Genomic DNA, 15,949 nt, shown 5'->3' with positions numbered 1-15,949 from the left:
AACTCAAATAATCCTGTCCATCATAGCTTGCAATTTTGCTTCTAGTTTGCAAAGATGAACTGAACCCATTATTTCTATTTTGAAATGGCTTGTGGCTAAAAGCGCCTGAAGACTGAACCACACCCACACAGAGAGATATAAACCCAAGACCACCTGCAACACTCACCCCGAGTCGAGAACATCCACCAGTGCATCAGCTCATCACCCCGAGCGGCCGACAACATGAGCTTTAAGTTTCAGTCAGAGTTCAAGTCAAGCTTCCAGACGATCTCCGGCTTTGTGAGTGACCCCTCAGCCTTTCATGCACTCCTGACTTACGTTAGCCTTTCCACATGTTTTTTTTTTCTTTTGTGCATTTTCAGAATAAATTTGAGTCAGTTGCACATTGTGAACTTTACCATAACATACATCAATTTTACTATGCAGAGCGTCCCGTACGAGAGTCCCATCCCTGGAGGACTGAAAGCTGGCAAAGCCATCTTCATTAAGGGAACCGTTCCCTCTGGATCTAAAAGGTGAAACTTTCTTTTCAAGACTAGAGAAAAGAAATGCAATTTTGTTTGAGTAACTAGCTCACTCCACATTGTCCTAATCATTGCAGCTTCGAGGTGAATCTGAAGTGTGGGAAGTCCAAAGGAGATGACATTGCCTTTCAAATCAGACCGCAATTTAGTAGCAACTGCATGGTCCTCAACAGCCGGCAAAATGGATCTTGGGGAAAAGAGGAGAAACTGGAACTACCATTAAAGCAGGGGAGCAGCTTTGATCTGGTCATTGCCGTAAATTCTGAAAATTATCAGGTGTGTTGTGATGTTTTGATCTATTCAATGAGTACATCGTGCAAAGGCTAAAAGAAATAAGATAAGAAATCTGAACATAGTAATGTTCAATCTGAAGGTGTCTTTGAGTGGGCGTGAAGTTGGCCGATTTCAGCATCGTATATCTCTGAACCGAGTCATCGCTCTGAGTGTTGCAGGAGAGGTTTCTTTGACCAACGTGGCGTTCACTGAGGTGAGGGATCCTCCTCTTTTTACAGAATTTAGTTGTATTACTCAAGCACAGCACAGTTCTTAATTCGCCGGACTGAACTTGGGGCGTTGGCAGTGGGAGTTCCCCTACTTTACCTAGCAGCGAACATCTCCTTAAGTGAGACTGAGAAGAGATTATGAAAGGACATTTTAGGTACTAAAAAAAGCTACTCTCCTAATTTCTTCAAATTCCAGCATCGCTAGAAAACGTAAAACTGCGATCATACAAACCAGAAACCACTGAATTTTAAAGCAGGAATAAACACTACATACTAGCTAACAAGGCAAAGTTTGTACTGTAAAACCATTTTGTTGGCATTTTCCTCTTTAAAAACAAAACAGCAGTGGAATTTCCAAGAAATGAAAGCATTTTTACCTGTGGGCAGCATCGTTTCTAGGAGCAGTGACTCAGTCTGCGTCTGAGGAGATTGTTGTCGTGAGCTGTTATTTTGCCGTATGTTGCGCAGTCAACAAGGGTGGTACACGAGACTCCTGTCGTGAGTCATTAATCAAGCAATGCTTAATATAGTGTTATTATGGCAAAATACAGATTTAATTCGTTTTAAATGAAACCATTGTAATCCTGAAAGTATCCCTCCTTTTTTCAAAAAGTAACACATTTTTGTATCCTGATTACATAACGCCGTTACATGAATTCCATTACTCCCCAACCCTGATAACAACACATAAAACACATGTGTCCTCAAGTATGTGACTGTCACAGCAGTCTTGCAGTGTGACATGCGATACTCTTTAAAAAAGGATTATAAATTGATTTGTAATATGCAAGAGTACTCTAAGACTAGAACTGGAAGAGTACCGGTAATATATATATATATATATATATATATATATATATATATATATATATATATATATATATATATATATATAAACGTGTCACTGCAGGACAACTTGAAAGAGAGAAAGCAGTAGTTAATAAACAGCATGGGGGGCAAATGGCAAATGTTTGTGTTGTTCAACTCTTATAATCTTGCTCTTACAGAACACGGCTGGATCCTCCATCTTTCAGCGGGGCGGAAGTTTGATCAACTTGCAGGGTGGGACTATGACTTTTGATGAACAATCATCTGTGCAAAATGGAAGCTGTTCTTTGATGAGCACCAAATACAATCAGTCATCTTTCAAAACAACGACTGAACTTTCATTGAGCAACCCAGTCCAAAATCCTGTGAGTAGCAGAAACTTTACAGGAAAACACAATAAAGTGAAAGCACTAAAAGAGAAATCAGTAAATAAAATTTGTCAATCCCAGAGGACAAACTTTTACATTGCAGTTTCATTATTTTTGATGGCTCTTTAAAAGTTAAAAATTCTGCCATGCCATAAGAATCTGGTCAATATAGGATAATGCCTATTTTCTTGTTCTTCCTGCAGATCCTTCCTTATGTGGGTCCAATTTCTGGAGGACTGAGAGTTGGAATGGCCTTGTACTTGCAGGGAGTTGTTCCCACTAATGCTGACTGGTAAGGAATTGGTTTGTTGGACAATATGGACAAAAACAATCCAATGCTTTTTGGAGTCAGTTGCTTTAACGCATCATCTTCAATGCAGGTTTGTAGTAAATTTCAAGACCGGGTCATCTGAGACTGATGACATTGCTTTACACTTCCTCCCCCGAATGGGCTCAAATGTGATCATGAACAGCTTCAGGAATGGAGGATGGGAGTCTGAGGAAAGTCTCTCTGACAACCCCTTTAAAAAGGGAGAAGCTTTTGAGACGATCATAGTCATCAAATCGGAGGGATATCAGGTATGTGCTTTGAAACACAAAACTCACTGCGCACCCCTAAAAGAAATCTAGGAACTTGTCCACACTCAGGCTGTGTTGTTTTGGATCATCAGATATACGTGAACGGCAAGGAGCAGTACACATTCAAGCACCGTATCCCACTGGAAAAAGTGTCAACATTAAACATCAAAGGATTTGTTGAAGTGAAACTTCTTGGCTTCATACAAGTAACTTACATTTCCTACAGCTGTGGAAATATTAAAACTTTACTGAAACTTTGTCAGAATCCATTAACGTTGAAGGTAAAGAGCCTTCTGAATACACACTCTCTCTCTCTCCCTGTGTTACCTCATTAGAACTGGAGCACAACTTCATTCCCTACAGAAGTTACAACACAAATCATCAGTTTGGGCAGCTCACGTGGGAAACGTTCCACCGTACAGTCAGAGATCTTGCAGCCAGTCCAAAACCCTGTGAGTGACCGTTCCATTCCAGTGACTTCTGAACGCACAACAAAGTACAAATAGTTAATGAAACAACAGTGCTTGAGAACTGTTTAAAACCCAGAGCAATTGTCTCACCGTAGTTTCTGGATTTTGATGATCGTTTTTTAAACAATGAAATTCTAAATGTCCCATTTCATTGAGTTCAAAACCCTGCCATAAGAATCTAGTCAATATAGGGTAATGCCTATTTTCTTGTTCTTCCTACAGATCCTTCCTTATGTGGGTCCAATTTCTGGAGGACTGAGAGTTGGAATGGCCTTGTACTTGCAGGGAGTTGTTCCCACTAATGCTGACTGGTAAGGAATTGGTTTGTTGAACAATATGGACAAAAACAATTCAATGCTTTTTGGAGTCAGTTGCTTTAACGCATCATCTTCAATGCAGGTTTGTAATAAATTTCAAGACTGGGCCAACTGACAAGCATGACACCGCTTTCCATTTTAACCCCCGAATAAGCCATAAGGTGGCCATGAACAGCTCTACCAATGGAAAATGGGGAGCTGAGGAAAGTGTCTCTGACAACCCCTTTAAAAAGGGAGAAGATTTTGAGACGATCATAGTCATCAAATCGGAGGGATATCAGGTATGTGCTTTGAAACACAAAACTCACTGCGCACCCCTAAAAGAAATCTAGGAACTTGTCCTTACTCAGGCTGTGTTGTTTTGGATCATCAGATATACGTGAATGGCAAGGAGCAGTACACATTCAAGCACCGTATCCCACTGGAAAAAGTGTCAACATTAAACATCAAAGGAGTTGTTGATGTGAAACTTCTTGGCTTCATACAAGTAACTTAAATTTCCTATAGCTGTGGAAATATTGAAGCTTTACTGAAACTTTGTCAGAATCCATTAAAAACTACGATGAATGTAAAGAGCCTTCTAAATACACACGCTCTCTCTCTCCCTGTGTTACCTCATTAGAACTGGAGCACAACTTCATTCCCTACAGAAGTTACAACACAAATCATCAGTTTGGGCAGCTCACGTGGGGAACGTTCCACCGTACAGTCAGAGATCTTGCAGCCAGTCCAAAACCCTGTGAGTGACCGTTCCATTCCAGTGACTTCTGAACGCACAACAAAGTGCAAATACTTAATAAAACAACAGAGCTTGAGAACTGTTTCAACCAAGAGCAACTGTCTCACCGTAGTTTTGGGATTTTGATGATCCTTTTTTTAAAAATGAAATTCTAAATGTCTCATTTCATTGAGGTAAAAAAAACCCTGCCATAACAATCTAGTTAATATAGGGTAATGCCTATTTTCTTGTTCTTACTGCAGATCCTTCCTTATGTGGGTCCAATTTCTGGAGGACTGAGAGTTGGAATGGCCTTGTACTTGCAGGGAGTTGTTCCCACTAATGCTGACTGGTAAGGAATTGGTTTGTTGAACAATATGGACAAAAACAATTCAATGCTTTTTGGAGTCAGTTGCTTTAACGCATCATCTTCAATGCAGGTTTGTAATAAATTTCAAGACCGGGTCATCTGAGACTGATGACATTGCTTTACACTTCCTCCCCCGAATGGGCTCAAATGTGATCATGAACAGCTTCAGGAATGGAGGATGGGAGTCTGAGGAAAGTCTCTCTGACAACCCCTTTATAAAGGGAGAAGCTTTTGAGACGATCATAGTCATCAAATCTGAAGGCTATCAGGTATGTGCTTTGAAACACAAAACTCACTGCGCACCCCTAAAAGAAATCTAGGAACTTGTCCACACTCAGGCTGTGTTGTTTTGGATCATCAGATATACGTGAATGGCAAGGAGCAGTACACATTCAAGCACCGTATCCCACTGGAAAAAGTGTCAACATTAAACATCAAAGGAGTTGTTGATGTGAAACTTCTTGGCTTCATACAAGTAACTTAAATTTCCTATAGCTGTGGAAATATTAAAACTTTACTGAAACTTTGTCAGACTCCATTAACGTTGAAGGTAAAGAGCCTTCTAAATACACACTCTCTCTCTCCCTGTGTTACCTCATTAGAACTGGAGCACAACTTCATTCCCTACAGAAGTTACAACACAAATCATCAGTTTGGGCAGCTCACGTGGGGAACGTTCCACCGTACAGTCAGAGATCTTGCAGCCAGTCCAAAACCCTGTAAGTGACCGTTCCATTCCAGTGACTTCTGAACGCACAACAAAGTGCAAATACTTAGTGAAACAACAGTGCTTGAGAACTGTTTCAACCAAGAGCAATTGTCTCACCGTAGTTTCGGGATTTTGATGATCGTTTTTAAACAATGAAATTCTAAATGTCTCATTTCATTGAGGTAAAAAAAAACCCTGCCATAAGAATCTAGTCAATATAGGGTAATGCCTATTTTCTTGTTCTTACTGCAGATCCTTCCTTATGTGGGTCCAATTTCTGGAGGACTGAGAGTTGGAATGGCCTTGTACTTGCAGGGAGTTGTTCCCACTAATGCTGACTGGTAAGGAATTGGTTTGTTGGACAATATGGACAAAAACAATCCAATGCTTTTTGGAATCAGTTGCTTTAACGCATCATCTTCAATGCAGGTTTGTAATAAATTTCAAGACCGGGTCATCTGAGACTGATGACATTGCTTTACACTTCCTCCCTCAAATGGGCTCAAATGTGATCATGAACAGCTTCAGGAATGGAGGATGGGAGTCTGAGGAAAGTCTCTCTGACAACCCCTTTATAAAGGGAGAAGCTTTTGAGACGATCATAGTCATCAAATCGGAGGGATATCAGGTATGTGCTTTGAAACACAAAAGTCACTGCGCACCCCTAAAAGAAATCTAGGAACTTGTCCACACTCAGGCTGTGTTGTTTTGGATCATCAGATATACGTGAATGGCAAGGAGCAGTACACATTCAAGCACCGTATCCCACTGGAAAAAGTGTCAACATTAAACATCAAAGGAGTTGTTGATGTGAAACTTCTTGGCTTCATACAAGTAACTTAAATTTCCTATAGCTGTGGAAATATTGAAGCTTTACTGAAACTTTGTCAGAATCCATTAAAAATTACGTTGAATGTAAAGAGCCTTCTAAAGACACACACTCTCTCTCCCTGTGTTACCTCATTAGAACTGGAGCACAACTTCATTCCCTACAGAAGTTACAACACAAATCATCAGTTTGGGCAGCTCACGTGGGGAACGTTCCACCGTACAGTCAGAGATCTTGCAGCCAGTCCAAAACCCTGTGAGTGACCGTTCCATTCCAGTGACTTCTGAACGCACAACAAAGTGCAAATACTTAATAAAACAACAGTGCTTGAGAACTGTTTCAACAAAGAGCAATTGTCTCACCGTAGTTTCGGGATTTTGATGATCCTTTTTTAAACAATGAAATTCTATATGTCCCATTTCATTGAGTTCAAACCCCTGCCATAAGAATCTAGTCAATATAGGGTAATGCCTATTGTCTTGTTCTTACTGCAGGTCCTTCCTTATGTGGGTCCAATTTCTGGAGGACTGAGAGTTGGAATGGCCTTGTACTTGCAGGGAGTTGTTCCCACTAATGCTGACTGGTAAGGAATTGGTTTGTTGAACAATATGGACAAAAACAATTCAATGCTTTTTGGAATCAGTTGCTTTAACGCATCATCTTCAATGCAGGTTTGTAATAAATTTCAAGACCGGGTCATCTGAGACTGATGACATTGCTTTACACTTCCTCCCTCAAATGGGCTCAAATGTGATCATGAACAGCTTCAGGAATGGAGGATGGGAGTCTGAGGAAAGTCTCTCTGACAACCCCTTTATAAAGGGAGAAGCTTTTGAGACGATCATAGTCATCAAATCGGAGGGATATCAGGTATGTGCTTTGAAACACAAAAGTCACTGCGCACCCCTAATAGAAATCTAGGAACTTGTCCTTACTGAGGCTGTGTTGTTTTGGATCATCAGATATACGTGAATGGAAAGGAGCAGTACACATTCAAGCACCGTATCCCACTGGAAAAAGTGTCAACATTAAACATCAAAGGAGTTGTTGATGTGAAACTTCTTGGCTTCATACAAGTAACTTAAATTTCCTACAGCTGTGGAAATATTAAAACTTTACTGAAACTTTGTCAGAATCCATTAAAAATTACGTTGAATGTAAAGAGCCTTCTAAAGACACACACTCTCTCTCCCTGTGTTACCTCATTAGAACTGGAGCACAACTTCATTCCCTACAGAAGTTAAAACACAAATCATCAGTTTGGGCAGCTCACGTGGGGAACGTTCCACCGTACAGTCAGAGATCTTGCAGCCAGTCCAAAACCCTGTGAGTGACCGTTCCATTCCAGTGACTTCTGAACGCACAACAAAGTACAAATACTTAATGAAACAACAGTGCTTGAGAACTGTTTCAACCAAGAGCAATTGTCTCACCGTAGTTTCGGGATTTTGATGATCCTTTTTTAAACAATGAAATTCTAAATGTCCCATTTCATTGAGTTCAAACCCCTGCCATAAGAATCTAGTCAATATAGGGTAATGCCTATTTTCTTGTTCTTCCTACAGATCCTTCCTTATGTGGGTCCAATTTCTGGAGGACTGAGAGTTGGAATGGCCTTGTACTTGCAGGGAGTTGTTCCCACTAATGCTGACTGGTAAGGAATTGGTTTGTTGAACAATATGGACAAAAACAATCCAATGCTTTTTGGAGTCAGTTGCTTTAACGCATCATCTTCAATGCAGGTTTGTAATAAATTTCAAGACCGGGTCATCTGAGACTGATGACATTGCTTTACACTTTCTGCCTCAAATGGGCTCAAATGTGATCATGAACAGCTTCAGGAATGGAGGATGGGAGTCTGAGGAAAGTCTCTCTGACAACCCCTTTAAAAAGGGAGAAGCTTTTGAGACGATCATAGTCATCAAATCGGAGGGATATCAGGTATGTGCTTTGAAACACAAAAGTCACTGCGCACCCCTAAAAGAAATCTAGGAACTTGTCCTTACTGAGGCTGTGTTGTTTTGGATCATCAGATATACGTGAATGGCAAGGAGCAGTACACATTCAAGCACCGTATTCCACTGGAAAAAGTGTCAACATTAAACATCAAAGGAGTTGTTGATGTGAAACTTCTTGGCTTCATACAAGTAACTTACATTTCCTACAGCTGTGGAAATATTAAAAGTTTACTGAAACTTTGTCAGAATCCATTAACGTTGAAGGTAAAGAGCCTTCTAAATACACACTCTCTCTCTCCCTGTGTTACCTCATTAGAACTGGAGCACAACTTCATTCCCTACAGAAGTTACAACACAAATCATCAGTTTGGGCAGCTCACGTGGGGAACGTTCCACCGTACAGTCAGAGATCTTGCAGCCAGTCCAAAACCCTGTAAGTGACCGTTCCATTCCAGTGACTTCTGAACGCACAACAAAGTGCAAAAACTTAGTGAAACAACAGTGCTTGAGAACTGTTTCAACCAAGAGCAATTGTCTCACCGTAGTTTTGGGATTTTGATGATCGTTTTTAAACAATGAAATTCTAAATGTCTCATTTCATTGAGGTAAAAAAAAACCCTGCCATAAGAATCTAGTCAATATAGGGTAATGCCTATTTTCTTGTTCTTACTGCAGATCCTTCCTTATGTGGGTCCAATTTCTGGAGGACTGAGAGATGGAATGGCCTTGTACTTGCAGGGAGTTGTTCCCACTAATGCTGACTGGTAAGGAATTGGTTTGTTGGACAATATGGACAAAAACAATCCAATGCTTTTTGGAGTCAGTTGCTTTAACGCATCATCTTCAATGCAGGTTTGTAATACATTTCAAGACCGGGTCATCTGAGACTGATGACATTGCTTTACACTTCCTCCCCCGAATGGGCTCAAATGTGATCATGAACAGCTTCAGGAATGGAGGATGGGAGTCTGAGGAAAGTCTCTCTGACAACCCCTTTATAAAGGGAGAAGCTTTTGAGACGATCATAGTCATCAAATCGGAGGGATATCAGGTATGTGCTTTGAAACACAAAAGTCACTGCGCACCCCTAAAAGAAATCTAGGAACTTGTCCTTACTCAGGCTGTGTTGTTTTGGATCATCAGATATACGTGAATGGCAAGGAGCAGTACACATTCAAGCACCGTATCCCACTGGAAAAAGTGTCAACATTAAACATCAAAGGAGTTGTTGATGTGAAACTTCTTGGCTTCATACAAGTAACTTAAATTTCCTATAGCTGTGGAAATATTGAAGCTTTACTGAAACTTTGTCAGAATCCATTAAAAATTACGTTGAATGTAAAGAGCCTTCTAAAGACACACACTCTCTCTCCCTGTGTTACCTCATTAGAACTGGAGCACAACTTCATTCCCTACAGAAGTTACAACACAAATCATCAGTTTGGGCAGCTCACGTGGGGAACGTTCCACCGTACAGTCAGAGATCTTGCAGCCAGTCCAAAACCCTGTGAGTGACCGTTCCATTCCAGTGACTTCTGAACGCACAACAAAGTACAAATACTTAATGAAACAACAGTGCTTGAGAACTGTTTCAAAAAAGAGCAATTGTCTCACCGTAGTTTCGGGATTTTGATGATCCTTTTTTAAACAATGAAATTCTAAATGTCCCATTTCATTGAGTTCAAACCCCTGCCATAAGAATCTAGTCAATATAGGGTAATGCCTATTTTCTTGTTCTTCCTACAGATCCTTCCTTATGTGGGTCCAATTTCTGGAGGACTGAGAGTTGGAATGGCTTTGTACTTGCAGGGAGTTGTTCCCACTAATGCTGACTGGTAAGGAATTGGTTTGTTGAACAATATGGACAAAAACAATCCAATGCTTTTTGGAATCAGTTGCTTTAACGCATCATCTTCAATGCAGGTTTGTAATAAATTTCAAGACCGGGTCATCTGAGACTGATGACATTGCTTTACACTTTCTGCCTCAAATGGGCTCAAATGTGATCATGAACAGCTTCAGGAATGGAGGATGGGAGTCTGAGGAAAGTCTCTCTGACAACCCCTTTAAAAAGGGAGAAGGTTTTGAGACGATCATAGTCATCAAATCCGAAGGATATCAGGTATGTGCTTTGAAACACAAAACTCACTGCGCACCCCTAAAAGAAATCTAGGAACTTGTCCACACTCAGGCTGTGTTGTTTTGGATCATCAGATATACGTGAATGGCAAGGAGCAGTACACATTCAAGCACCGTATCTCACTGGAAAAAGTGTCAACATTAAACATCAAAGGAGTTGTTGATGTGAAACTTCTTGGCTTCATACAAGTAACTTAAATTTCCTACAGCTGTGGAAATATTAAAACTTTACTGAAACTTTGTCAGAATCCATTAACGTTGAAGGTAAAGAGCCTTCTAAATACACACTCTCTCTCTCCCTGTGTTACCTCATTAGAACTGGAGCACAACTTCATTCCCTACAGAAGTTACAACACAAATCATCAGTTTGGGCAGCTCACGTGGGAAACGTTCCACCGTACAGTCAGAGATCTTGCAGCCAGTCCAAAACCCTGTGAGTGACCGTTCCATTCCAGTGACTTCTGAACGCACAACAAAGTGCAAACACTTAATGAAACAACAGTGCTTGAGAACTGTTTCAAGAAAGAGCAATTGTCTCACCGTAGTTTCGGGATTTTGATGATCCTTTTTTAAACAATGAAATTCTAAATGTCCCATTTCATTGAGTTCAAACCCCTGCCATAAGAATCTAGTCAATATAGGGTAACACCTATTTTCTTGTTCTTACTGCAGATCCTTCCTTATGTGGGTCCAATTTCTGGAGGACTGAGAGATGGAATGGCCTTGTACTTGCAGGGAGTTGTTCCCACCAATGCTGACTGGTAAGGAATTGGTTTGTTGGACAATATGGACAAAAACAATCCAATGCTTTTTGGAGTCAGTTGCTTTAACGCATCATCTTCAATGCAGGTTTGTAATAAATTTCAAGACCGGGTCATCTGAGACTGATGACATTGCTTTACACTTCCTCCCTCAAATGGGCTCAAATGTGATCATGAACAGCTTCAGGAATGGAGGATGGGAGTCTGAGGAAAGTCTCTCTGACAACCCCTTTATAAAGGGAGAAGCTTTTGAGATGATCATAGTCATCAAATCGGAGGGATATCAGGTATGTGCTTTGAAACACAAAAGTCACTGCGCACCCCTAAAAGAAATCTAGGAACTTGTCCACACTCAGGCTGTGTTGTTTTGGATCATCAGATATACTTGAATGGCAAGGAGCAGTACACATTCAAGCACCGTATTCCACTGGAAAAAGTGTCAACATTAAACATCAAAGGAGTTGTTGATGTGAAACTTCTTGGCTTCATACAAGTAACTTACATTTCCTACAGCTGTGGAAATATTAAAACTTTACTGAAACTTTGTCAGAATCCATTAACGTTGAAGGTAAAGAGCCTTCTAAATACACACTCTCTCTCTCCCTGTGTTACCTCATTAGAACTGGAGCACAACTTCATTCCCTACAGAAGTTACAACACAAATCATCAGTTTGGGCAGCTCACGTGGGGAACGTTCCACCGTACAGTCAGAGATCTTGCAGCCAGTCCAAAACCCTGTAAGTGACCGTTCCATTCCAGTGACTTCTGAACGCACAACAAAGTGCAAATACTTAGTGAAACAACAGTGCTTGAGAACTGTTTCAACCAAGAGCAATTGTCTCACCGTAGTTTTGGGATTTTGATGATCGTTTTTAAACAATGAAATTCTAAATGTCTCATTTCATTGAGGTAAAAAAAAACCCTGCCATAAGAATCTAGTCAATATAGGGTAATGCCTATTTTCTTGTTCTTACTGCAGATCCTTCCTTATGTGGGTCCAATTTCTGGAGGACTGAGAGATGGAATGGCCTTGTACTTGCAGGGAGTTGTTCCCACTAATGCTGACTGGTAAGGAATTGGTTTGTTGAACAATATGGACAAAAACAATTCAATGCTTTTTGGAATCAGTTGCTTTAACGCATCATCTTCAATGCAGGTTTGTAATACATTTCAAGACCGGGTCATCTGAGACTGATGACATTGCTTTACACTTCCTCCCTCAAATGGGCTTAAATGTGATCATGAACAGCTTCAGGAATGGAGGATGGGAGTCTGAGGAAAGTCTCTCTGACAACCCCTTTATAAAGGGAGAAGCTTTTGAGACGATCATAGTCATCAAATCCGAAGGATATCAGGTATGTGCTTTGAAACACAAAACTCACTGCGCACCCCTAAAAGAAATCTAAGAACTTGTCCACACTCAGGCTGTGTTGTTTTGGATCATCAGATATACGTGAATGGCAAGGAGCAGTACACATTCAAGCACCGTATCCCACTGGAAAAAGTGTCAACATTAAACATCAAAGGAGTTGTTGATGTGAAACTTCTTGGCTTCATACAAGTAACGTACATTTCCTACAGCTGTGGAAATATTGAAGCTTTACTGAAACTTTGTCAGAATCCATTAATGTTGAAGGTAAAGAGCCTTCTAAATACACACTCTCTCTCTCCCTGTGTTACCTCATTAGAACTGGAGCACAACTTCATTCCCTACAGAAGTTACAACACAAATCATCAGTTTGGGCAGCTCACGTGGGGAACGTTCCACCGTACAGTCAGAGATCTTGCAGCCAGTCCAAAACCCTGTAAGTGACCGTTCCATTCCAGTGACTTCTGAACGCACAACAAAGTGCAAATACTTAGTGAAACAACAGTGCTTGAGAACTGTTTCAACCAAGAGCAATTGTCTCACCGTAGTTTTGGGATTTTGATGATCGTTTTTAAACAATGAAATTCTAAATGTCTCATTTCATTGAGGTAAAAAAAAACCCTGCCATAAGAATCTAGTCAATATAGGGTAATGCCTATTTTCTTGTTCTTACTGCAGATCCTTCCTTATGTGGGTCCAATTTCTGGAGGACTGAGAGATGGAATGGCCTTGTACTTGCAGGGAGTTGTTCCCACTAATGCTGACTGGTAAGGAATTGGTTTGTTGGACAATATGGACAAAAACAATCCAATGCTTTTTGGAATCAGTTGCTTTAACGTATCATCTTCAATGCAGGTTTGTAATAAATTTCAAGACCGGGTCATCTGAGACTGATGACATTGCTTTACACTTCCTCCCCCGAATGGGCTCAAATGTGATCATGAACAGCTTCAGGAATGGAGGATGGGAGTCTGAGGAAAGTCTCTCTGACAACCCCTTTATAAAGGGAGAAGCTTTTGAGACGATCATAGTCATCACATCGGAGGGATATCAGGTATGTGCTTTGAAACACAAAACTCACTGCGCACCCCTAAAAGAAATCTAGGAACTTGTCCACACTCAGGCTGTGTTGTTTTGGATCATCAGATATACGTGAATGGCAAGGAGCAGTACACATTCAAGCACCGTATCCCACTGGAAAAAGTGTCAACATTAAACATCAAAGGAGTTGTTGATGTGAAACTTCTTGGCTTCATACAAGTAACTTACATTTCCTACAGCTGTGGAAATATTAAAAGTTTACTGAAACTTTGTCAGAATCCATTAACGTTGAAGGTAAAGAGCCTTCTAAATACACACTCTCTCTCTCCCTGTGTTACCTCATTAGAACTGGAGCACAACTTCATTCCCTACAGAAGTTACAACACAAATCATCAGTTTGGGCAGCTCACGTGGGGAACGTTCCACCGTACAGTCAGAGATCTTGCAGCCAGTCCAAAACCCTGTGAGTGACCGTTCCATTCCAGTGACTTCTGAACGCACAACAAAGTGCAAACACTTAATGAAACAACAGTGCTTGAGAACTGTTTCAACAAAGAGCAATTGTCTCACCGTAGTTTCGGGATTTTGATGATCCTTTTTTAAACAATGAAATTCTAAATGTTCCATTTCATTGAGTTCAAACCCCTGCCATAAGAATCTAGTCAATATAGGGTAATGCCTATTTTCTTGTTCTTACTGCAGATCCTTCCTTATGTGGGTCCAATTTCTGGAGGACTGAGAGATGGAATGGCCTTGTACTTGCAGGGAGTTGTTCCCACTAATGCTGACTGGTAAGGAATTGGTTTGTTGAACAATATGGACAAAAACAATTCAAAGCTTTTTGGAATCAGTTGCTTTAACGCATCATCTTCAATGCAGGTTTGTAATAAATTTCAAGACCGGGTCATCTGAGACTGATGACATTGCTTTACACTTCCTCCCTCAAATGGGCTCAAATGTGATCATGAACAGCTTCAGGAATGGAGGATGGGAGACTGAGGAAAGTCTCTCTGACAACCCCTTTATAAAGGGAGAAGCTTTTGAGACGATCATAGTCATCAAATCCGAAGGATATCAGGTATGTGCTTTGAAACACAAAACTCACTGCGCACCCCTAAAAGAAATCTAGGAACTTGTCCACACTCAGGCTGTGTTGTTTTGGATCATCAGATATACGTGAATGGCAAGGAGCAGTACACATTCAAGCACCGTATCCCACTGGAAAAAGTGTCAACATTAAACATCAAAGGAGTTGTTGATGTGAAACTTCTTGGCTTCATACAAGTAACGTACATTTCCTACAGCTGTGGAAATATTGAAGCTTTACTGAAACTTTGTCAGAATCCATTAATGTTGAAGGTAAAGAGCCTTCTAAATACACACTCTCTCTCCCTGTGTTACCTCATTAGAACTGGAGCACAACTTCATTCCCTACAGAAGTTACAACACAAATCATCAGTTTGGGCAGCTCACGTGGGGAACGTTCCACCGTACAGTCAGAGATCTTGCAGCCAGTCCAAAACCCTGTAAGTGACCGTTCCATTCCAGTGACTTCTGAACGCACAACAAAGTGCAAATACTTAGTGAAACAACAGTGCTTGAGAACTGTTTCAACCAAGAGCAATTGTCTCACCGTAGTTTTGGGATTTTGATGATCGTTTTTAAACAATGAAATTCTAAATGTCTCATTTCATTGAGGTAAAAAAAAACCCTGCCATAAGAATCTAGTCAATATAGGGTAATGCCTATTTTCTTGTTCTTACTGCAGATCCTTCCTTATGTGGGTCCAATTTCTGGAGGACTGAGAGTTGGAATGGCCTTGTACTTGCAGGGAGTTGTTCCCACTAATGCTGACTGGTAAGGAATTGGTTTGTTGGACAATATGGACAAAAACAATCCAATGCTTTTTGGAATCAGTTGCTTTAACGTATCATCTTCAATGCAGGTTTGTAATAAATTTCAAGACCGGGTCATCTGAGACTGATGACATTGCTTTACACTTCCTCCCCCGAATGGGCTCAAATGTGATCATGAACAGCTTCAGGAATGGAGGATGGGAGTCTGAGGAAAGTCTCTCTGACAACCCCTTTATAAAGGGAGAAGCTTTTGAGACGATCATAGTCATCAAATCGGAGGGATATCAGGTATGTGCTTTGAAACACAAAAGTCACTGCGCACCCCTAAAATAAATCTAGGAACTTGTCCACACTCAGGCTGTGTTGTTTTGGATCATCAGATATACTTGAATGGCAAGGAGCAGTACACATTCAAGCACCGTATCCCACTGGAAAAAGTGTCAACATTAAACATCAAAGGAGTTGTTGATGTGAAACTTCTTGGCTTCATACAAGTAACTTACATTTCCTACAGCTGTGGAAATATTAAAACTTTACTGAAACTTTGTCAGAATCAATTAACGTTGAAGGTAAAGAGCCTTCTAAATACACACTCTCTCTCTCCCTGTGT

The 15,949-nt window shown here is 40.6% G+C and overlaps 1 protein-coding gene across 1 annotated transcript in view; it reads left to right on the top strand.

The window, feature by feature from the left end:
• Positions 1 to 222: 222 nt before the first annotated feature.
• The window catches only part of lgals4 (galectin 4), a 34,943-nt gene continuing 19,216 nt past the window's right edge, over positions 223 to 15,949 (top strand). The window contains 56 exon segments of the mRNA XM_089116665.1: positions 223 to 279; positions 427 to 515; positions 602 to 800; positions 898 to 1,011; positions 2,035 to 2,220; positions 2,427 to 2,515; positions 2,604 to 2,802; positions 2,895 to 3,008; positions 3,138 to 3,254; positions 3,495 to 3,583; positions 3,672 to 3,870; positions 3,963 to 4,065; positions 4,303 to 4,328; positions 4,571 to 4,659; positions 4,748 to 4,946; positions 5,039 to 5,152; positions 5,280 to 5,396; positions 5,639 to 5,727; positions 5,816 to 6,014; positions 6,107 to 6,209; positions 6,445 to 6,470; positions 6,710 to 6,798; positions 6,887 to 7,085; positions 7,178 to 7,291; positions 7,425 to 7,541; positions 7,781 to 7,869; positions 7,958 to 8,156; positions 8,249 to 8,351; positions 8,581 to 8,606; positions 8,849 to 8,937; positions 9,026 to 9,224; positions 9,317 to 9,430; positions 9,564 to 9,680; positions 9,920 to 10,008; positions 10,097 to 10,295; positions 10,388 to 10,490; positions 10,720 to 10,745; positions 10,985 to 11,073; positions 11,162 to 11,360; positions 11,453 to 11,566; positions 11,694 to 11,810; positions 12,053 to 12,141; positions 12,230 to 12,428; positions 12,521 to 12,623; positions 12,853 to 12,878; positions 13,121 to 13,209; positions 13,298 to 13,496; positions 13,589 to 13,702; positions 13,830 to 13,946; positions 14,186 to 14,274; positions 14,363 to 14,561; positions 14,654 to 14,767; positions 14,893 to 15,009; positions 15,252 to 15,340; positions 15,429 to 15,627; positions 15,720 to 15,833. Coding sequence (XP_088972791.1) covers positions 223 to 279; positions 427 to 515; positions 602 to 800; positions 898 to 1,011; positions 2,035 to 2,220; positions 2,427 to 2,515; positions 2,604 to 2,802; positions 2,895 to 3,008; positions 3,138 to 3,254; positions 3,495 to 3,583; positions 3,672 to 3,870; positions 3,963 to 4,065; positions 4,303 to 4,328; positions 4,571 to 4,659; positions 4,748 to 4,946; positions 5,039 to 5,152; positions 5,280 to 5,396; positions 5,639 to 5,727; positions 5,816 to 6,014; positions 6,107 to 6,209; positions 6,445 to 6,470; positions 6,710 to 6,798; positions 6,887 to 7,085; positions 7,178 to 7,291; positions 7,425 to 7,541; positions 7,781 to 7,869; positions 7,958 to 8,156; positions 8,249 to 8,351; positions 8,581 to 8,606; positions 8,849 to 8,937; positions 9,026 to 9,224; positions 9,317 to 9,430; positions 9,564 to 9,680; positions 9,920 to 10,008; positions 10,097 to 10,295; positions 10,388 to 10,490; positions 10,720 to 10,745; positions 10,985 to 11,073; positions 11,162 to 11,360; positions 11,453 to 11,566; positions 11,694 to 11,810; positions 12,053 to 12,141; positions 12,230 to 12,428; positions 12,521 to 12,623; positions 12,853 to 12,878; positions 13,121 to 13,209; positions 13,298 to 13,496; positions 13,589 to 13,702; positions 13,830 to 13,946; positions 14,186 to 14,274; positions 14,363 to 14,561; positions 14,654 to 14,767; positions 14,893 to 15,009; positions 15,252 to 15,340; positions 15,429 to 15,627; positions 15,720 to 15,833 — 6,765 coding nt within the window.

Source organism: Pimephales promelas, chromosome 10 (assembly GCF_988280905.1).
Source record: "Pimephales promelas chromosome 10, fPimPro1.hap1.1, whole genome shotgun sequence".
Taxonomy (NCBI): domain Eukaryota; kingdom Metazoa; phylum Chordata; class Actinopteri; order Cypriniformes; family Leuciscidae; genus Pimephales; species Pimephales promelas.
Note: the sequence above shows the minus strand (reverse complement) of the source record. Positions and strands in the feature narration are given on the sequence as shown.